This window comes from Coturnix japonica, chromosome 12 (assembly GCF_001577835.2).
Source record: "Coturnix japonica isolate 7356 chromosome 12, Coturnix japonica 2.1, whole genome shotgun sequence".
Classification (NCBI taxonomy): domain Eukaryota; kingdom Metazoa; phylum Chordata; class Aves; order Galliformes; family Phasianidae; genus Coturnix; species Coturnix japonica.
In genome coordinates, this window is record NC_029527.1 from 8843724 (window position 1) to 8865708 (window position 21985).

The 21985-nt window shown below is 47.0% G+C and overlaps 1 protein-coding gene across 8 annotated transcripts in view; it reads left to right on the top strand.

Moving 5' to 3' along the window:
- The window catches only part of PLXNB1 (plexin B1), a 63541-nt gene that overhangs the window by 35375 nt on the left and 6181 nt on the right, over nt 1-21985 (top strand). For all 8 annotated transcript variants that reach the window (XM_015875238.2, XM_032447189.1, XM_015875241.2 and 5 more), the window contains 27 exons: nt 465-565; nt 1105-1237; nt 1770-1926; nt 4598-4706; nt 4800-4908; nt 5049-5906; nt 6295-6420; nt 7199-7321; nt 8182-8275; nt 8547-8713; nt 9743-9894; nt 11764-11869; nt 12587-12723; nt 12945-13121; nt 13299-13467; nt 14574-14816; nt 15279-15455; nt 15757-15905; nt 15999-16099; nt 16901-17118; nt 17320-17498; nt 18199-18265; nt 18832-18978; nt 19450-19627; nt 20160-20263; nt 20922-21006; nt 21295-21461. In XM_015875238.2, coding sequence (XP_015730724.1) covers nt 465-565; nt 1105-1237; nt 1770-1926; nt 4598-4706; nt 4800-4908; nt 5049-5906; nt 6295-6420; nt 7199-7321; nt 8182-8275; nt 8547-8713; nt 9743-9894; nt 11764-11869; nt 12587-12723; nt 12945-13121; nt 13299-13467; nt 14574-14816; nt 15279-15455; nt 15757-15905; nt 15999-16099; nt 16901-17118; nt 17320-17498; nt 18199-18265; nt 18832-18978; nt 19450-19627; nt 20160-20263; nt 20922-21006; nt 21295-21461 — 4533 coding nt within the window. The remainder of the gene's footprint in view (nt 1-464; nt 566-1104; nt 1238-1769; nt 1927-4597; nt 4707-4799; nt 4909-5048; nt 5907-6294; nt 6421-7198; nt 7322-8181; nt 8276-8546; nt 8714-9742; nt 9895-11763; nt 11870-12586; nt 12724-12944; nt 13122-13298; nt 13468-14573; nt 14817-15278; nt 15456-15756; nt 15906-15998; nt 16100-16900; nt 17119-17319; nt 17499-18198; nt 18266-18831; nt 18979-19449; nt 19628-20159; nt 20264-20921; nt 21007-21294; nt 21462-21985) is intronic.

Sequence of the window (21985 nt, forward strand, 5' to 3'; positions counted from 1 at the left end):
TCAGCAAGGATAGTCAGTTAAGGCTGCAAGTCCAGCTTACCCCAACTGCTGCAAGGTTGTGTTCCACTTTGCTCAAAGCCGACTGCTCTGCTTTCAGTCCAAGTGGTTGTGCTGCCAGATAGAGCTGGACAGTGGGCAGGTGCATTCAGAGCCTGGTGAGCCGTCAAGAGACAGTCTTTGATGACACAGTTCAGTAAAGCAGAAGAGCAAATGGCATTGTCTGTTATTTATCACTAAATAAAGTGTTCTTGCAAGAAACGTCATGGATGATGTTTCAGCAGCGTGTTGTTTGCCTCAGTGTCTCTGTGCAGCTTGAAGTTAACGTCCTTTCTTGATATGTAGAATAGGTGTTAAGGCGGGCTTTGGGAATTTCTTCCTTTTTCCTTTAGTTTTATGCAGTGTTAGGAATTAGCACGAAATTTCAGTGACTCTGCTCTGCTTTCATAGATTTCTTTTTCTGACAGGTGCTCAAAGTTCCCATTCTGGAGTGTTCCTTGTATGCGGACTGCGAATCCTGTCTGGCACTGAAGGATCCTTACTGTGGCTGGTGTGTCCTTCAGGGACGGTAAGATAGATCCTGTGTGGTTTGTGGAGGAATAATGCTTAGTTGTTGTCCCTGCTAACTCTCTTCCTTCTGTCTGTCTCCATATATGTCAGGTGTCTGGGTTTATTTTTAGCTCCTCTGTGGGATATATTTGGCCTACAAATTCATTCTGATTTACCATTCTTCTGTCTTCAGATTTCATTTCTTCTCCTGGTGTCCTTGTTGTACTCGGTGCTTTTTTACTTCTTGTTCCCCTTCTGGTGTTTCTTCACAAGAAATAAATGGTCTTTTCCAGCTTGTCTATCTGCTTGCTGGTTGCCGCCCTGCAGGATGCCCTAGGGCCTGGTTTATGGCCCTTGAAGCCGTAACTGGCAACATACTGCAGTGGTTCATCCTTTGCAATGGAAGGTGGTGAGAGGCTGGGACTTCATGGCAGTGTGTAGCAGCTTCTCTGAGAATCTAGCAAGGGTTTTAGCCAGCCAGCATTGGCTTGGGATTGGATGTGCGCCCTGCTAGGGCTGTGTTGATGTGTGATAAGGCTTTCTGCTGTTTCTCTGCAGGTGCAGCCGTCGCTCGGAGTGCTTGAGGTCTGGGTTGAGTGAGCAGTGGCTCTGGAGCTTCAACTCTACGCAGCAGTGTCTCTCCATCCAGTCGCTAACTCCAGCCAATATCAGCCGAGAGGAAAAGAGAAATGTGAGCAATGATGATTCTCTCTGATAATCTTGTTCCCTAATAGAAAGTTACTAGATATTCTGGAGTACTTGATGGTTGCTTGGGTAAGGACCTTCCTTGGCTTGATATCAATTATGTGCCCCTGTCTGTGGGTTCAGAGTGTTTCTGACTCTACCTGTCAGGAATACCTAAAAGGAGCCACCCAAAGATAAGGCTTTAGTCTGGCACCAGAGACCTGGCAGAAAAGCTGAGGTATGGCAGTGCTTTGAAGTCTGCCACTGTGTTGGGATGTGACAAGAGTCTGTCTTGTGCTAAAGATTTGAGCAAAGGGGTGAAATTGTCCATTCCTTGGGTGGATGCCAAATTCAGCGGGCAAATGGCAGGAGATGATGAGAGGAGCAGCCACCTAAAAAGATACTATAGAAAAATGGATGTGTGGGTAGATAACTGCGTTATGGGGCTCTTGCTTTGAGAAAGTAGAACCAGATTATTAGACGAGTTGGAAGAATGTTTTGGAGAACAGAGTGTTTACTGTGTGCTATTGAACTGGCAGATATTCCTGGCTATCTCAGATTTACCTTCTCTACGTGAGGAAGAATTTTACTCGTGTTACTTTCAAGATTATGAAAGCCCAGCAGTTCTGACAGAGTCAGGAATCATGTGTCCCTCACCAGATCCCAACCAAACACCAGCCTTGCCAGCAGGAGCAGGTCAGTGAAATGCTTTAAACGGGGCGTGATAAGCTCAGATAGTATTGTCAAGAGAAAAGACATTTTGGGTCAGAGTGCCAAGATTATCAGCCATGGATGTACACAGTCTGTCAGCAGGTGTTCATTTCATTCTGTCATAAGATCTATTTGCTTGCTGCTTGTGTGTCACGCACATCCTGTGCTATTCTGGGCTGTTGCCAGATTCCGGTGCCAAATTCTGGTGGTTGGAAAGGAGCTCCTTTCCTTGAAGGGTTTTATGAAAGTCTGAACGCCATCTGAATTGCAGTCCGGAGCGGTAGCTGGTTTGGCAGCTTTTGTCATAAATCTGGAGAGAGGACTTTCTTAAACACTGCTTTTCTTTTTTTAAACCTAAATGCAAACCTTTTCAAACTTCACACATGGATGGGAGGAGAAAGAATCTTTAAGAAGAGTGAAGGAAGGGACCTTCAGCCATTAAAAAGATTAGAAATAAACCTGCAAAGCAGCACAACCTCCAGAAAATACAGTCAACCTATTACTGTAAATAACAACTGGCTGAGTATTGCTAATTGGTCACTCCAAAGCACATAGGAGGTTCTATGGCCTGTGTGTTGGATGTTGCCCAGCCTGCTGGTGTGAGCAATGATGAGCTGCTCTCTTCAGAGAACTTGTTCAGCTGAAGGAAGCACGGCAGGTGATGAGGGAAGAATTCCACACAAATCACCTGAATAGCTGAGGAGATTTTGCCATATACGTATACAGCTGTCTAATGGGTCTGAAATGGTCTCCATGGACATAACATGACAGCAGAACCAAGCTAGCTCTGGTCTTTGGTCTCAGACAACTTGATTTTTGGCTTGCATGATGCTTGGAGTAAATCAACCAGGTCTCCTTTTCAGTCAAAGAGAGGGAGGCTTCGTGCCCTATTACAGCAGGCAAAGTGAACAGGATTGGCTTTTCCATTTAGATAGCAAACACTGACCTGTATTTAAACTGTAAAGGTCACTCACAGTCTAGTTTTCACTCTTCTACACTTCAGATTCTTTTAGCAACTCATTTGTAAGCAATCTTGCTTTTATTTCAGTAATGAAGTGTTTTACCTGTATTATTTTCATCTTGCTTTGCTGAAGCAACCTGCTTCTATTTTCTAACCTGAGCTTATCAGACAAGAACCATCCAGGAATCTCATCTGTGTTGTCCTTCTGCTTCTGTAGTAATTCTTCCAGTCAATGAACTGTTGCCAAATGCTCTTAGAAGTGTTTTGCTGTGTTAACTGTGCCAGCCTTCTCTTCATATTTGCTGTTATGTAGGTTTTCTCTCTCCTTCACTGCGTTTGTAGCCCTTCTTTGTGCTATTTTTATGCTCTGCTAAGATTAATTTGAAGTCGGTAATGAGAACTATACAATAATCTAAATGAGATGTCATTAGACGTATTTTCCTATTCCTACTTAAAAAGCTTTTCCCAGCTTGCTAAAATATTTTCCTCTTTTCAGCTTTACTTCAAAGGTTGCATTATAGCTCATCTGTCACTTCAAGCTGATGAGTTCCACATTGGTAGCAAGATCTCTTGCTCTTAATTTGCAAGTGCTCAACCTTGTCCTCTGTGCTGCTGAACAGCACCATTACAGTCACAGGAAGTAATTGGCTTTTTGGAGAAAAGGGTATTTATAACTATGGTGTCATAGTCCTGAAACCCTGTGAGGATTGGCCCTTCCACCACAGCCAGATGCCGTCACCTTCATAACAGCGATAGGAGCTGGCAGCATTGCAGCGACTCCTGCCTTCAGCAGCATGCGATGCCATCTTTGTTCTTAATCCTGGTTTTTCATAGACACCTCATCACCTGTTTTACCAGCATCATTTCTCTCTTGTCATCCTGTCAGGAATCCAGTTCAAGCCTGAGGGACCCTCTGTCAGACTGGATAGTTTCTTTGTTGCCTTCCAGACTATTGCAAATGAGCAGATTTTTGCATGCCAAAGTAAGACTGAACTCTCTTAGAGGAAGGACGAACAGCCTCCTTGTTACTAGTTTTTGTAGCACATTGTTGCGGACAAATGGCGGCTCCTGGAGTTCAGCAGAGCACGCAATATATTCCCATTAGTTAGAGATCTAACGCTCAGTTCTAAGGTTGAGGGCATTTGTTTGAAATGAGGTTAACTGGCATTCTTAGTACTGCCATATGTGAAACGTCTCCCTCAGGTTCATGCTATCAGATAGAGTTAGCTATGACCATTCCTGCAGTTATTTGATCTGTTGTGAAGCAATGGTCATGCCTCTCAGTCTGGACATAAAAACAAAGAACTTGAGGCGATATCTGCGTGTGAAGCACATGTTGGTTCTAAGGGTTGGGTTTTCCCTTGGATCACAAATGACAACAGTCATCTTTGAGCCTGGAATGTCACCTCTTCCTGTAATACAGAGGCGACAGTGGGATTACAGCAAATCTAGATGGAGCAATCTTCAGACATCTTCCTTCCTCTGGGTTGGCAAGAGCTGTCGTAAACTACCCCGATAAACTTGTCCAACTTGTTTTTAGTGTGCATAGGATAATCTAGTGATGGAGATGCTAGCAGCATGGAAGGGAATCTGTCTCCAGTTTTGACAGGTGTCTTCCATAGAGCATGTGCTGTGTCTTCTAACAGTATGGCAGAAATGGCATCATTTCTAAGAGATTTTTATTTTCACTTTCAGATCATGTCACCATAAAGCTTGTAGTGCGTTTCCATGACATCTTCATTGCTTCTGTGGACTTCTCTTTCTATGATTGTGCTGCAGTGGCCCTGCTATGGAAATCAGCACCGTGAGCACCTGCTTTTTCTTGTCTGTAGTTCTAGGGAGGGTGGCTGCCCTGTCCTGGATCAGCATAGGAACTACTTTTCTATCACTGTTCCAGGTGCCAGAAGTGTGTGAGCAGTCCCTGGGGATGCAACTGGTGCGTCCAGCAGCACCTCTGCACCCACAAAGCAGCCTGTGAAGAAGGAACCATTATCTACAATGAAAGGGTGCGTCTCCTACTCAGTCCCTCGGTGGTGAAGCAGCCTGTTGTGAACATAGCTATGGGGGTGATACGGAGTGGTTTTGTCCCCGAGTTTTATTCTGTGTTATTTCTTTTCTCTTACCCTGCCATGTTGTTTTTCTTTAGGCCCAGATCCCAACTTCAAGTGTGTTCCTTTCGTCAGCAGCTCCCCTCACTAAGTCCTCTACCGTAGCCCCAGTGGTGACCATAAAACCCATCACTCCCCCTGTGCATGCAGTATCAAACACTGTGCCCCCCACAGAGCCCAACCACATCACGTTCTCTGCTGCGTCCGATTCAATGACTGAGCCTACAGAAATCATCAGCAACCCGTACTCAACGCTTTCAGCTGAAGCAGCGTCTCTCCAGGCTGTTACAGAACACCCCCTGCCACCACCAGCAGACAAACCTGCTGTCACTCTGCCAGGCACAGCTTCTCCTGCTGCATCTATTCTCACCAGCCCAGGCAAAAACATGGATCGTGCAGCCTTACCAACCATAGGGCCGTCTGCTGCCCATGAGCCGTGGCACACTGAGCCACCTACCACTGTAGCAGCTACTCCTCTGTTCACATCTTCGCCGGCAGTGACACCTTCCCCACATGTCACCAGTTTAAGATTGCCTTTGAGTTCTTTTCCTACCGCAGAGGCCCTGACATCTGCCATCCCATCTCCCCAAACCCCTGGTCAGATGCCAGAGGACCCTTCTGCCTCTAATGACTCTCCTGCCATGCTGGGAACTGAAATACCTGCATCAGAGCCCCCACCGTCAGCTTCCCAAGACTCAGTGCTGGGGGAGGACGCAGAGCTCCAGGACACAGAGGACTGGATGGATTTGCTGCAGGCTGAAAACGACACATCTCCCTTCTCCGCTTCTACTCTTTTATCGGGTGATGGTGATTCTTCAGAGAGGGACGTCCCTGACTTGCCCAGGATCCTCCACCCTGACCTTGACTATCAGTATGATGCCCCTGGATTCTGGGAGGTAAGCTGCTCAACTTCAGAATCTGCAGCTTAAGGCTGTAATTATTTGAAGTTTTCATTTGATTTGCTGGTCTGATGTTTCAGCACATAGAAGAAGCTGTGCTCTCTGAAACAGTAGGTGACCACCGGAATGTGTGGGAGGAGAAGGGGCAATCTGAAGCTCCCGGGTCTTGTAGAAATGCTGCTGATCTGAAAGTGACAGCTGCTGTGATGTCCAGACTATTCACAGCTCTCTGCTGTTCACTACTTTAGGCTTGTGCATCGCTTTCTTGTAACACACGCAGATGTCCAGATGGGGCTTTGCTTCTCTGTTGGCTGATGGTTTCTCTGATTTCCTGTATGAGAGGTGTGGAAATCTCTTTCTCTAAAGATGCTGTGTTTATTTTCAGAATGAAGAGCTTAGTTGGGGTCCTGGTGCATGTCCCTGTGTGCAAGGAATCCAAGGATCTTCACTGTTTCCAGTCAATGTGACAAGGAAGATAACCCTGCTTGGGAAGAACTTCCACCTGTACCGGGTAGTTAGCTGCTATTTCACATCAGCATTGAGAAACCGTATCAGTGCAGAGCACTGTTTGAGCAACCAATCCACTGGACTACTAAAAATAATTGTCTAAGAAAGCTGTGGCTCCGCTGAGGTTTTTCCTGTGTCCTAGCAAAGAAACAGCTGGAGGAGTGCCTGACTTCTGTGAATAAGCAATTATGTACTTGGATTTCTTCCCGGGAAGGAGGGCATGCAGAAAAAGGGATACCACAGGTGTACACCAACCTGCTGGGGATCTGAAAGTATTTGCATTAAGTTGCACCTGTGCAGCAGTGCAGATGGCAGTTCTTGGAGTAACTTTCTGCTTGATCTCTGCTAGTTGTTTCTGTCTCCATAAACTAAACACAGATCATCTCCTTCCTTTCTGGGCTGGTCATGCTGATGTGGCTATTCCTGTTGTACCTGAAGCTTCCATAGTGGGGAAAACCAGCCCTGGACAGCTTCATTCGCAGGGTGTGCCTCTGATAAAAAAAAATTGTCTTAGCTTCTTAAGTTGGAATATTGCTTTGGCAACCCTTTACAAAACTGCTACTTCAGAACACGCAGCCCACAGACTAATTGCTAGTTTGTATGTTAAGCTTCACTCCACCACTCAGAGGAGCCGAGCTACTTACAGATACATATCCTCCTTTTTTTTTGACAAGGCGTGCATAAGCAATTCCAGGAAAGGCTTACAGGAAAGAACAGACAAATACACTTAATATTTCCAAGGTGTGCTGCTCTTATCTGTGTGCTCTGCCTTTTGGTTCCAGGACCAGCGGTGGGACTATGAGTGTGTCCTGAATTTGGAAGGCAGGACGATGGTGATGGATGCTTATGTGGAAGGGGATGAAGCAAACCAGTCCCTGTGTTACATCACCTGCCAGCTGAACCAGGTGAGCGCTTGGGATGCGTGATGGCATTTCATGGTTCACACTGGTACTAATTTAATTCACCTTGTTTATCTGACGGGCTGGGAGGTGAAGTTTCTGAGGAAAAAAACCACGTCTGTAGTGTGTTTAACACCATAGAGATCTTGTCTGTGGAGCTGCTTCCTGGTGGTACCAGCATTTCAGGCTGCAGAAGGATTGTGTGGGCTGAGCCACAAGATCTGTTGCCGTGTTTGACGTGGCACAGAATGGTGCTGTCTCAGAATTGCTGCTCATTGCAACCTGCTACTTCTGCTGTAGCTTGAGTTGCTGCTTTGCAGTTTGCAGATCATGACTTCTGTGGCAAGGGTTCCTTTGTGTGGATTTTATATAAGGCAATGTTGTGGCTGAGGTGATATTCTTAGTTTGCAACCTCGCATGGTCAAAAGAAAAGGAACAGCATCAGCTTTTGAGCACACAGGCCCTGCAGGCCAGTTATAATCCTACATCCCCAGCGCTGCTGAAATTGCAGAAGTGCCAGCTTGAACAATTCTCTGAGCAGGTGGCTTGTAATTAGAAATCCTGCATTTAGGGATTGCAGTTAGGAAGTCAGACAAGTATTGCCATGAGCACACGCTTCTTTGCAGTGTTCTTCCTGGCGAACCAGTGTCTGTTTCTCTTTTTAAAGCTAAGTGGTGTCTGAGTGAGTCAGTAAGGATGAGCCCATGCTGCTATTGCCTGAGCTCATGCTTCTCTGACTACATTCATAGGAAGCTCCATACAGGCTGTGCATGATGAATGCTATTTATTTTGTTTTTCCAGCCTATTCAGCTGGTGTGTTTGTGTCTCCATAAAGTCCTTTACCTTGATGGTTTCTGTCTTTGCAGTACAGCTACACAGCACCTCAACTCGAATTCAATGCTGTGGTGTTTGTGCAGAGGCGACAGCACCTTCGAGTGGACAGTGCTGCAGATCTTCACGGTAGGAATGCAACATTTCTCAGTGAGACAGCAAAAGGAACGGGAGGGGAATCAAGAAATCCTCAGCTTTTTATGTATATAAATAGATAGATCTATTTTTATACATCTGTAGTAATCCTATCACAGGGCAACTGAAGAAAGCACACAGTGTTATTTCTATCAGTATTCACAGAGCAGAGAGGTGGAGGGGCTGCTACCTAGGACACCTAACTGCTGTGTTATTCTGTGCCTTAGGGGCTGTTTTCACATGCTTCTGAACGTTGCTTTTTCAGTGACTTTCTACAACTGCTCCGTGGGACACACTGACTGCAGCCGCTGCCAAACAGCTGATTCAAAGTACAACTGCGTGTGGTGTGGTGGTGACAAGCCCAGCTGCATCTTCAGGGGCTCCTGCAAGGAAGAGATAGAAGACCTGTGTCCAGCACCTCTCATTCACTCTGTGAGTAACCACCTACTCACTAGTGTATGGCATTCTCCAGTTGAAACCAGAGGTCTGTGAACTCAGAGTGCAAGCAGTGTAGTTCTGTGGCATGTTGGCATGTTGAAGAGCACGTTAATCCTATTCCACTGTAACTCTTCGGTGATGTGAGGATGTTAGACTTGTGCTGGGCTTTTGTTGTACTGATAGAGAACTTGGGGGAAGGATGTGTTTGTGTCTCATGTGAGCAGAAACTGATGTGCCAAAAGAAGCATAACCACTTAAAAGCTGGGAAAGGGTCTGCAGATTGGATCCTCCAGCTGTCCCAAGCCAGACTCTAGAACAGATTGGCCCAGCTGAGCCTGGGGTAAAGGAGGGCAAACTCTAATGATAGTGGCACAGTGAGGATGTGGAAGATGTGATGGATTACTGGGATTTATTATATTTGTTTGTTTATTTTAAGTGTTTCCTGCTAACTGCCACATGACAAGTGTCTGTAGCCATGTGTCCCTTTTGCTTGTCAGCTTGTCCTCCCTCCAGTGGCACACAGTGTCCATGTGCTGCATCTTGTGTTAGTTCACCTTGGATGCTGCTCAGGGACAGAGCTTTGAAGTCTGTGCGGCATGTGATTCATCGTTGTATTGATGCTGGGGGGTAGTGGTGCTTGCTGCTTCAATACAAATAACACATACCAGCTTGTGCATTCCCATTCTTCAGTAGAGATGCCCTACAGAGTGGTCAGCACGTTGTTGAGGCCAAGCAGGGCAGTCCTTGCCTATAGAAGTCCACAGTGGATATTAATACCCTCTGGGGAATGCTGGCAATGGTGAGGTATAGGAATGAAGGCTCTGACCGTGATATTCTTTATGATCTTTCTTCTGAGGATACAACCTGATACTGGTCCTGGTTACCAAAGTGAATCCATAGCAGTGACTGGACCAGGCAGCTGGTAATGGGGCAGTTGTGAAGAGCTCTGTGCTGTAGATCAGGTGCCAGACTGAGGAGGTCTGAGATAATGTGACATTTACACGTGCGCGGATGTCTTTGCAGGTGTACCCCCTGTCTGGACCAGTGGAAGGTGGCACTAGAATCACCATCACTGGCTCAAACCTCGGGCAGAAACATCAAGACATTGCAGAAACTGTCACTGTTGCAGGAATTCCCTGTGCCGTAGATGCTCAAGAGTATGAGATCTCTAGCAGGTAGAGTATCTGCAAACCTCCTCCCAGAGACAGGCGTTGGCTTTTTCCTTGGCTGCTGACACCAGGCTGAGATTTCGTTGCCTTTTCTGTAGCAGGTATCGAGCCCGGCCCATTCCCTAGGGAGTGCCTCTGAGTGTGGTTGCTTTCTGATTAGTTTCTCCTCAGGCAGTGACCTTGGAGCGATAAGTTTGTGTACAAGGCAATGGCCAAACAGTGCTGCCATGTACCAAACACGCTGCTGGTGCGGGGCCTGCGGGCTAGTGTGCTCAGGGAGTCACGGGCTCAGAGCCACACAGTTTCATGGGTGTGTTCCCAGTCACAGCTTTATTTCAGTAAAGCAAAGGACGTGGCTTTTATAAACTGTCACTGCTTGGGAAATTTTGTATTAATACATGGCAAGGATGAGAATGCTTGGAGGTACAGCACAACTTGCTGCCTCTGCTTGAGAGAAGGTATCCTTAGAGTGTTATTCTTCACCTGCTGGCTAGACATGAACTTCCCAAACACAAATGCAGTGAAGAGACCCCCTTAGCTAGGGACTGACAGGGGAGTCTTGCTGGGCACTGTGCCACACTTGTGGTTAGCAGTGCCCAGCAGTTACACAGAGCCTGTAAAAGTAGTGGTTAGGAGGAGGATGAGAAGGGGAAAGAGATGTCCAGCTTATGTCAGTAATAAAGGGAATTGAGTAGCTGATGTGTCTGGTCAGGGAAGGACCGTATGGCAGGAAAATATAGCCAGGTTTGAGAGATGTGACTGAGGCAACTTAGGAAGCAGGGAGAAGGAGAAAAGAATATTTTCAGGGCAGGTAAGTGGGAGCCTTGGACAAGGGAGGGAGAGGAGCCAAACAACCTGCAGGAGATGAGGAGAGAAGAGCAGAGCAATTGTGAGTAACCTCCCATCAGAGCTATCACAAGCCCATTTTTCCATCCCATGATATCTGTAGTGCCCTTCCCCCTGGGAGCCAGGTAAGTTCCTGCTGGGAAGTGGCCTGCTATGTTGAGCAGTGTTGTCCTGTCTGTGCTCTTTGTTTGTCTTGATCCATCTGCTTTCTATTTTCATCCTAGAATTAGAGCATAATCTTTCTGGGGTAGCACTGTCTTTGTTCTGTTACCTGGGATCACAGGTGGTTGGCTTGAAAGTGGCTCCCTGCACTGCCTAGTTTCAAATTCCTGAGCCTTTCTGGCTGGGGGCATATAGCTGTGTATATGGAACTCACTCCTGAGCAAGGCACCAACAAAATGAATGTGTAGGGAAGCTGGCAAAAGTCTGCTGCAGAGCTGAGTTTTTCTATTAGAAAACCAGTGCCATAAGATGGGATTCCTTGCTACCCTACTTGAAGTACAAACTGATTTTTCACCTTGTCAGCATCTCCCATGCCAAGTTACAATGTGAGGAAGGGACTGGGAAGAACAAGGGGTGCATATCAAGGGAGCTGGCAGGTCCTAGAGGCTGCTGGCTGAGGAGCAGTGCCAAGTGGACCTCGTCTCAACTTTTGCTCTGCATCAGGCACAGTGCTAATGTGTGGATTGACCCCTGCTATCCTGGAGCCACTCTGGAAACCACTATTTGAATTGGTTCTGGACTGTAGGGGAGTTCTTGGCCTCTATGTGCATCTGCTACAGTGGGCTTCGTCCTATCTGTCCCACTAGTAGATAGAGTGGGCCTATTTGAACGGCCACCTGCTTTTTTCTGCTGCTGCACCTGAGCCAGCTTGTAAAGGAGTTTTATCCACATTCAGTTGTATGTTCTGAGCACATGTTAAAGCTGCAAGAGAAGGGAGCTGAGGTTGCGAGGTAGATTTAGAACATGGCACAGTGGGAGCAGCTCATCTCTTCCATGCTGTGACGCTGTTCTTGGATTGTCCTGCAGCATCGTGTGTGTCACCGGTGGGAGCTGGGCAGAGAGAGTTGGGCACGTGGTGGTGGAAGTGCCTGGAGGAGGACGGGGAGTCTCTGAGCATATTTTCACCTACCAGGTAATGCAGCTGCCACTTCTTTAATCTCTCTGTTCTTTCAGTACTTCTGCTGTACAGGAACGGGGGGCGCTATCAGAAACCTGATGTTGATTTATCTGCTGTTTGTGTTGTGTGGGTTTCCATTTATCAGTAGTGAATTACTCGGCCCACTCTGTTGCCAGGCCCCCCCCTGAAGTTTTGTGCGCCATCAGTGGGACTCAGTTCATGTTGTTGTGAATAACTTTATCAAACGTCTTTTCTCCTTCCCAGGTGACCCAACAACACATTTAACCGCACAAGTCTTAGCACAGATTCTTAGAGCTCCCTGCTGCTAATCTGCTCACCTACTAGACAAACAGACAATTTATTTGCTACCTTGTATTTCCTAACTTGAGTTCTTAATCCAGTTACGGATCTGAACAATCCCTTTGAACCGTTGATCCTGGGGTTTGTGTGTGAGGCTTATGGCTTTGCTATTTGCAGCACCCATCTGCCCTTTGCATCTTGTAGGAAGACAAGTCCGTAGCTCACGTTTCTTGCTGGTGTGGTTGTTCCCCTCCCTCTGCTGCTACCATTCCTCAGTAAGCAGAGCTGTGGGATCCTAGCTTTGTTTAGGAATCTGTAGCTTCTATTTTCAGAGCACTGAGATCCCTGTTGCTTTCTTTCCTTGCCTTATTTTGTGAGGTTGTTGTCACTCAAGCACTCAAATTCTATTATTTTTTTTCTTTTTCCTTCCAGAACCCAGAGCTGAGATCCATTGTTCCAACTCAGGGCCCCAAAGCAGGAGGAACATGCCTTACCCTACTGGGCTCAAAGCTGCTAACTGGACATCCGAATGAGATCAGTGTCCTGCTCGGAGACCTCCCTTGCCACATGTAAGATCAGAGCCTGCCAATGTGCTGGCTGTGCGCTGCCCCAGATTTGCCCTAGAGCTTGGCAGGGTTGTCAGCATTGAACTTAAAACCTTTCAGCATTAAACTTAAGAAAACAGGGCAAGAGGTTCACAGGCTATCAGCAAAAGGCAAGGCATTGTGTTATAAAACCTCGCACTTCAGTGGCTGTATGAATCCCTTGTTCTGTTTTTTATCTCTCCAAGCCTCTCTGAGATGACGGAGGATCAGTTGGCCTGTCAGACGAGTCCCAGCAATGTGTCTACAGAACTCCCAGTCACTATCAAGTATGGAGAGCAGGAGCGGAGGCTGGAAGGATCCCTCTTCAGATATACTCTGGATCCCAATATCACTTTTGCAGAGCCGCCCAAAAGCTTTCTCAGGTAAAGAGAAAATGCTTGCACCTTGCCCAGGGCTCTGTGCCGTGGTAGGCAGGTACTGCTGGCACCTGTTGTGTTGCACTCTGGAGTAAAGCCAGGCTTGTAGGAGTGGGCATAAGCATGGGCAAGACAGAGCTAGCGAATAATAGGTGTGTGAGATGAGCTGCTTTTCTCTTCCAGTGGGGGGAGAGTACTCAGAGTTCATGGATTCAACCTGGATGTTGTGCAGAGCCCAAAGATTCGAGTTACAGTTTCTCCGTCTGAACGTCGGCGCCGAGGGCTGGGGCGATGGCGCAGAATCATCCCAGACACTGAGTGCCCCAAGGATGCTCTGTGCAGCATCCAGCAGGTAACACGGCAAAGGGCTCGGTGGGGCTGTGGGTGTTGTGTTGCAGAGGTGGACTTTCTGTCACTGGGGCTTCTGGACTCGATGCTCTTATTTGCTTGTGTCCTACCAACTAAGTCTTGGCCAGATGAGAGCAATGTCTGCCAGGTTAAGTGCTTTCACAAGCACTGACGTGAGTTGGATCTACTTTTGCTTAGGGATGTTCAATATTTTTCTGCCCTCCAACTGCCTGTCTTGAGGTGTGTAACTGTAGAGGTATTGATCTGGCCATCAAGACAGCAGATCTTGCAGCAGAATTTGCAGACTTAGAGAATATTTGGTAGCCAAAGTACAAGCATTTGTATTCATAGTGCAGTACAATAGAGGGCTTCCTGCACATGAACTTGGAAGCCTTGTCATTCTCTTCAATCTCCCAGTGTACTGAGGTATAATCACCTAATGTGATTATACTGTATGATCTGACATTTCATCTGGCATTCCGAGATGAATGGTGAGGATGATGCTTTTCATATTCTTACACATATATGAAAGCTTCTCCAACCATGAAGGATGCTTTTTTTCCATACTAAATCCCTTTCAGGTTTTTATTGCACAGATGTGGAGCTGAACGTGCGCCCAATGGACACACGCTAGTAAAAGCTGTTTCTCCACTATTTTTTGTGGCTGTGAATTCCTTATGAGGGAAGGGGGAGGAAAAAAATGACTCTAATGCTTTCACCACATGTTTAAAATGTCTGTAACCCAACACAGGACACTTCTTTCACAGCAACATTCAGGTTATTAAGTAAGTCTGCCTTGTGTTGGAGGTCTTTGATCTAAAGCTGATACTACTCCAGAATTTACTTCTGGGGGAATGTCAGAGCTAATTTCCACTGTGGAGCATTCAGTACTTGCAGCACAACCAGTGCTCAGGAGGCTTCTTCAGAGGAACGCAGGGAATTCCTCACATCTTGTATTGTTTTTTCCCTCTACAATTAGCAGCTTCTCTGGCAACACTCCAGATTAAAGGAGCATGGATTGGCCCCAGATTGCTCAGGGCTGGGAAGTATTGCAGAGCTACAGGAGAAATGTTTGTGTTTCCCCACTGATGTTTTTGCCTTTGCTTTTAGTTTGAAGAACCGTGCCTTGTTAACTCCTCCTACCTGATCCTGTGCAAAACTCCAGCCATTAACCTGCTACTGCGGAGCGTGCACATCAAACTGGAATTCATTCTGGATAATCTGAGCTTTGATTTCAACTCACTGCATCCCATACCCTTCTCTTACGAAGTCAACCCCATCCTCAAGCCTCTGAATGCTGAAGATCCTGCCAAGCCCTATCGTCACAAACCTGGAAGTGTCATTTCTGTGGAGGTAATGCAAGAAATAACATATGCTGTACAAAATAGTTGCTCACCTTAGACTGTTTGAAATTGGTGTTATGCAGCATCCAGTGCTTCAAAGCATTGGACAGGCCTGCAGCCTATAACAGCACATCTATTTCAGTCCCTGAGAAATGGCACATGAGAAGAGAGGAAAAGAACTGCATCAAAAAAATCCTCTTGAGCCCATATGGATTCATAGAGGCTCATGTGAAGTTCCATATTCTTATTTTTAGTCTCAGTGTAAACTAATGCTATTCGTTTATGAGATACTAGTATTGATAAAAAGCCTACACCTGCCAAACCCAAAGCTGCCAACCTTTTCATACCATCTTAGGAGTAAAAGGAAAGGGCTCCTCTCATCTTGTGATGCTTGTCTCCATCATCTCTGGAACTATGGATAATGAAGATGGTTTTTAGCCCCATCTGATGTTCTGTTCTATTTCTGTTCCAGGGGGAAAATCTGGATCTGGCCATTTCCAAGGACGAAGTTATGGCCATGATTGGGGAAGGAATCTGTGTTGTGAAGACATTAACAAGGAACCATCTCTACTGTGAGCCTCCCTCTGAGCAGCCAGCTCCACGGCATCGCACAAAGCGGGAGGGCACTGACTTGCTCCCAGAGTTCACGGTAGGGAATCAGCAAGAAGGCGTGTTTTTAGTAGGCACACAAACAAGATGTGGTGGTGGAAGCAGTGGGACAGGGAAAAGAGGAAAGGCAGAAGCAACAGTGGCAAAGAGCTGTTCTTAACTCCACCTGTAAGTGCCAAGTGCTGCCTGAAAACAAATGGTACAGCTGAATTCAGAAGCTGTGCTATGGGATGTAGCCTTGCAGGAGAGGTTTATACCGCCTGTAATCATGATGGAGAAGCCATTGCTTTGCCTTTCAGTGCTGCACTGAGCTTATATCACAGCCCATGCTTTCTTCACAGGTGCAGATGGGAAACCTGAACTTCCTCCTGGGCAGAGTGCAGTATGACACAGAGAGCCAGCTCACCTTCCCGCTGGAGGCACAGATCGGTCTGGGTGTTGGTGCATCCTTTGTGGCACTGATTGTTCTGGTCATTGTCTTCATATACAGGTGAGAGGCTGTGGCGTTGTATGGGAGCTCCATAACACAGCAGCTGGTAAGGCTGGCTAAGATCACTGGGATCAATTCTGCTGCTTATTACAGGAGGAAGAGTAAACAGGCTCTGAGGGATTACAAGAAAGTTCAAATCCAGCTGGAAAATCTAGAAACAAGCGTTCGGGACAGATGCAAAAAGGAATTCACAGGTCAGTCACAGAGCTCTTATGGTTCTGCAGGCTCAGGGAACTTTGAAGAATCACACTGAGCCCGACTGCTTTTTCATAGCTGCATATTTGTGTGGGTAGCTCAGGGAAGGTTACAACTTTTACCCTATCCCAGTGCATGGAAACGTGGCCAAATGTCTTATTTAATGTTTCTCTTTAATTCAGAGCACAGTGATCTGTAAAGACCCCTATGATTCTCCAGTTCATCCTCCAGACTCAGATGAGGAGCTAAAGGTCAGGACAGCACACTTGGAGGGATCTGAAGGGCAGCTGCTCCAGTCTGTGTGTAGAGCAGGTTAAATTACACCCCGTACATGTCCTGAGTTTGCAAACTTTAAACTTCAGCTGCTTTCAGCTGTGAGCCCTTTTGTGGGACATCTGCAGCTCTAGAGCTGTGCAAGCAACTCAGACTTTAATCTGCAACTAATGTGGGAAGGCAGGGAGGAGCAGGAGATCTCTAGTACTTTGTATATAGTTAATGCCTGTAACCACAGATCAGTGCCAAACTGTGGCTTCTCTTTATAAAACAGCAAACCAGCCCCTATCTGTAACAGAGAATAATCACCAAATTCACTTTCTGGTTCCTAATGCAGTTCTCCCGGTGCCTATTCTAGTGACAGGTGTTCTAGTCTCATGGAACCCTAGTGTGACTCTTCTGATAGGAAACATCCTTCATCTTCCCAGCACTCTCATCTTGCTGGCCCTAACTCCTGCCTAGGCTCACACTGTATTGTCAGTCGTATGATAATGGGATCAACATCACTAGTGTTTCCTTTCCCCCAGACCTGATGACTGAGATGATGGACCTCACCAGTGACCTTGTGGGCACAGGCATCCCCTTCCTGGACTACAAGTCCTATGCAGAGCGTATTTTCTTTCCGGGCCACCGTGAGTCACCGCTGCAAAGAGACCTGGACATCCCTGAATGCCGTAGACAAACTGTGGAGCAGGGTTTGGTCCAGCTCTCCAACCTGCTCAACAGCAAGCTCTTCCTCACCAAGGTAATGTGCCTCTCTCTGCCTGCAGCGTGCTGTGGGGTCGGGGTCATATTGCTGTCAGCTGGTGGCAGGAAGCAGGCAGTGCTCAGTAAAGCTCATTCTTGTGCAGTCCCCTGTGCAGCACCACTGCTTTCAAGAAGCTGGTAGTTGTGACTGCCTTGTTTTCATTGGGTTCACACACTGGTTTGTCTCTCCTCCCACCAGTTCATCCACACTCTGGAAATCCAGCGCACTTTCTCCCCAAGAGACCGGGCCTATGTGGCATCATTGCTTACTGTGTCACTGCATGGGAAGTTGGAATACTTCACTGACATCCTCAAAACGCTCCTGAATGACCTTGTGGAGCAGTATGTGGCCAAGAACCCAAAGCTGATGTTGCGGAGGTGAGCCAGCCAGATGTGAGCCTACCAGCCTTTCTGTCCAGATAGCAAACTTTGTAACTGCTGTGGGTATGAGAACATTATGGTATGAGCTGCAGTTGTAGGATCAATATGTGTCCAGGCAACACATGCCAAAAAGGAGAAAGCAGAAATGATGGCACCCCTCACCCCAGCCAGCAGCTAGCAGGGAGGAAGAAAGATGCAAGAAGATGCTGGCATTGCCCACCCCAGATTCATGTTCTTTTGCAGCTGCTGTACATTAGTTGAGTTCAGGTACTGGGACTGCCAAGTCTGCTGGTCCTGCTTCCTTTGTAGAGCTCTGGAGTCACAATTGTGCCATATTTGGAAAGTAAATTGAAATATCTCCTGTGTTCAGTTCCCTGTTGATCTCCTGTCCATCCATCCTTCTGACTTGATCAAATGTATTTTGTTTGAGAGGAGGAGGCTGTCCTCTGTCCCCTCCTTCTCTGTCTCACTTCTGTCATTTTGGTGCCTCCTTCAGGCTGAAAAGTGCCTCAAATAAGAACTGGAATCAAAAGGATTTAACCTGACTGGTTCCTAAAGTAATTTATGTTTTCTCCCTCTTTTCTTGATCATCTGTCATTGTTTAGCATTCTCTTTTCCTGAAAGGGGTGATCTCTATCTCCAGTTCTATCCTTGCTGTGCACTGTACTTGTGTGACCAACCCCATGCTTTCTTTCAGGACAGAAACAGTGGTAGAGAAGCTGTTAACCAACTGGATGTCCATCTGCCTGTATGCGTTTGTGAGGGTGAGTTCTTTGTGTCTTTCTGAAGTAAAAGGGCCAAGAGAGGAGAGACAGCCACAGCACTGCTCTGTGTCTCACTATTAGCTGAAATAATGCCAGTGGCATCCCGTATTTCAGAGGTCACTGGGGAAGACAGATGCATTAATGCCACTCCATGTTTCAGGATACCTTGCTAGATCATGGAGACAGCTCAGTGTAGCTCCTGTTTAATCGCAGTGTAAGACACACCATAGGCTGCTCTGTGTGTAGGGGGAATGACCCCTGATTTAATTTCTCTCCTGGGAGAGAGTGGCAAGGAGTGTCCTTCTGATTAGTGGCATGGAGACAGAGCGGTGCCTTGGTCTTATGTGTCCAAATGGTCCTTAGTCCCTACACGTTCCCTGTGCTTGGAGTGGGAGCTGTTGGCAGAGACTTTCTTTGCCTGCAGCCGTACCTGCTGTATCTCATGCTGTCCTCCATCCCACTGCTCCTCTCTATGACTGGAAGTCTGTGACTCCAGGCTGTTGAGTTCAGCCAGGGGGGAACAAGGTGAATTCCTGACAGGTGAAACTCCATCCTTTCTATGCCAGGACTCTGTAGGGGAGCCACTTTACATGCTGTTTCGAGGAATCAAGCACCAGGTGGATAAGGGGCCAGTCGACTGGGTGACAGGGAAAGCCAAATACACCCTGAATGACAACCGCCTTCTGAGGGAGGACCTGGAGTATCGCACTCTGGTAAGCACCAAATCTTCTATTCCTTGTGGGCCCTCTGGTGTGACAAGGCTCCGTGTCTCTCCTCATCAATGCAGAAGTACAGTATCCTGCCACTGTCTGCTGGCAGCCAGGTTTCTCCCAGCAGCACAGCGCTGTAGCTGAGCGAGAGCTCTGCTAAACTGGGCACTTTTGCCCTAGCTGATAGGAGTTACCATCACAGCAATCTGGTGTACGAGCCACTCTGTGTGTCTGGAAATGAGGGGATAAAATCGCTGATGGCAATGGTGGAAGCCTTTCCCCAGCACAGTTAAACTGGCTTCCAGCTCTCAGGGCAAGACCAGGAATTAACAACTTTAATGATATGTGCCACTTTCTGTTCTGAAACTCCTTCTGTGAAAGGAGTAGATGTTAACTCGCTTTAATGCCAGACATCAAAGTTGTAAACGTGTCAGATGTGTCAGAATAGCTGTGGCCTTTTCTTTTGTTCCGCAGACTTTAAACGCTTTAACACAAGCAGGAGTTGCTGCAGGAGGGGCAGAGGACTCCCAGGGGATTTCTGCTAAAGTGCTGGACTGTGACACCATAACACAAGTGAAGGAGAAGATCCTAGATCAGATTTATAAAGGGATGCCGTACTGTCACCGACCAGACCCGGACACCCTGGATCTCGGTGAGCAGAACTCCTTGGTGCCAAGATTTAATGAGGACATGAAAAAGTGGTTGGTTGTGCACAGCACCCACGTCTGCGTGAAGTTTGTCACTCTCTGCTGAGCATGCAGAGTTCCTGACCAAGTGACCTTGTACTTTCACAGGACCCAGCATGGCATGTCATGGGAAAGGCTATAAATGTAAGAGGCAGGGGTGGGAAAGAAACAACTGAAGTCCACCCCCTTCCGTTTCATGGTGTTCTTTGCCACACTGGGACCATGGCAGTGGCTTGAGAAGGAGGATGTGGGAGGTGCGGGATGGACAGAGAATGTGTATGGGAGGGGAAGACTATTTGAGTGTAGAAGTGCTGTAGTCCTAAGCCAGCTCTTGCTGACAGTGGAGTCAGTGGTAACAAATAATGTTTATAAAGGAGGATTTTGTCCCTTTTCTGTCTCGAAGGTCCTCCAGCTCAGGCTGAAGTGCCGTACACTTTCAGAGATGCTGCAGCTTAACCATTTTTTTTCCTTCTATTTCCTGTGTTTTAATGACTGTAGAGTGGAGATCAGGGCTGGCAGGTCATCTGATACTGTCTGATGAGGACGTGACATCTGTTGTTCAAGGAACTTGGAAACGCCTGAACACTCTTCAGCACTACAAGGTCAGAACCAACTCTACCACTGCTTCATCTCCCTTCTCCTCTTCTCCATGCTGTTATACCCCATTTGTGATGCTGGCTCCTAATGGATTACTGTGAAAGTACTAGAGCTTTCTTTGCAGCAGCATGTTCAAATGAAGTCAGTACTGTGTGCTGAACTGTGATTTTTCATCAAGCATAATCCCCTCCCCAGCCTGCGCTTGAGACGTGGACAGGTCTAGAGCTTGGGAGGGGATGGTAAGTTCAAGGCTGATGTGTGCTGCAATAAAGGCAGTGCTGCTGGATTCATTAATGTTCTGGTCCAAATTAGTTAGCAGGTGATAACGCATTGGTCTGCGATGTAGCTTCTAGGACTGGAAAGAGGATTTTTGACCTACCTTGCACCAATGTCATGTCTTGCACCAGTACATCATACTTGACGTGTTGTAAATGTGAATGGTGTCAGTCCCTGAGCGCTACCATTTTCTCTGCATGTCAGTTGTTCAATCTGCACAAACTAGATTCTCCTTCCATTGGGGCAGATAGTGATGATGCCCCAATATCCCTGCTCCTATTAACAGTACAGTGTGTTCAAAGTTTGTTTTGCTCTGCAAGCACTTGCCTGTTGTGCTGATGGGAAGCACGCTGTTTGTTTTCAATGTTGACTTTTGCTTGTGTGCAGGTGCCTGACGGAGCAACAGTAGCTCTGGTTCCACGGCTGACCAAGCATATCCATAGAGAGAACCAAGATTACATCCCAGGAGAGAGTGAGTTTGATGTCCTGTTCTTATAAAATCATCTCCTAGTACCTGTCAAGTTGGTGGAAAGAGGGTTGCCATAGCCGTAGCTTTATGCTGCTATAGAAGGCTGATGAGCAATTTGAAATCTTGTAAGATTGTCAGGAAATTGGAACTTTGAGCAGACGAGGTGAGAACAGTGTAGAAAAATGCATAAGCAGAGGAAAGCCAACTTGGACATTAAAATACAGGATTAGAAAATTCTACTGATCCTAACTTGTAGGGCTGACATTTGTCTTTAAATAACTGGCTGTTTAGAAACACCTATGCTGGAGGATGCAGATGAAGGGGGGATAAAACTTTGGCACCTGGTAAAACCAACAGAAGAGCCAGAGCTTCCCAAGCATCGCCGTGGAAGCTTGAGAGATCGGGAGCGAGCCAAGGCAATCCCAGAGATCTATCTGACACGCCTGCTCTCTATGAAGGTGAGAAGAAGCACAGATTGTGTTGCACTTAGGATCTTGCCTTCTCTCATATCCCTCTGACAGACTGCAGGGATGTGTATGAAGATAAGAGCCCAGCATTGCGATACCAAACTTTTATTCCAGTGACCTGATCACTTCCTGCAGCAAGATGATGCTCACTACACACCAGCTGTGCACAGACTCAGCTGCAATCATAAATCAGGCATAGCACCTGTTCACGTTCTCCTTTTTGCTCTATTCCAGTATCACTGTTAAAAAATGGACCCAGGAACTTGTTCCTTAGGCTTTGTTCTTGAGAAGGGATCAGCTTTCAGCATCCACTTTCCCTAGCAATATCCTTCTTGCACAAGTACAATTCCTCACGGGACAGCCGAGGCACTTTGCCAGGCACTGCCTCTATTCTGCCCACAAACTTTTTTCTGGCTGCTGAGCAAACAAACCATTTCTCCTTGCTCTTCTCTGGCTCAGCACAGCAGCTGGCAGTCAGCAGTCCCCCTCCACTGGTCAGTCTCTACACTGCAGGG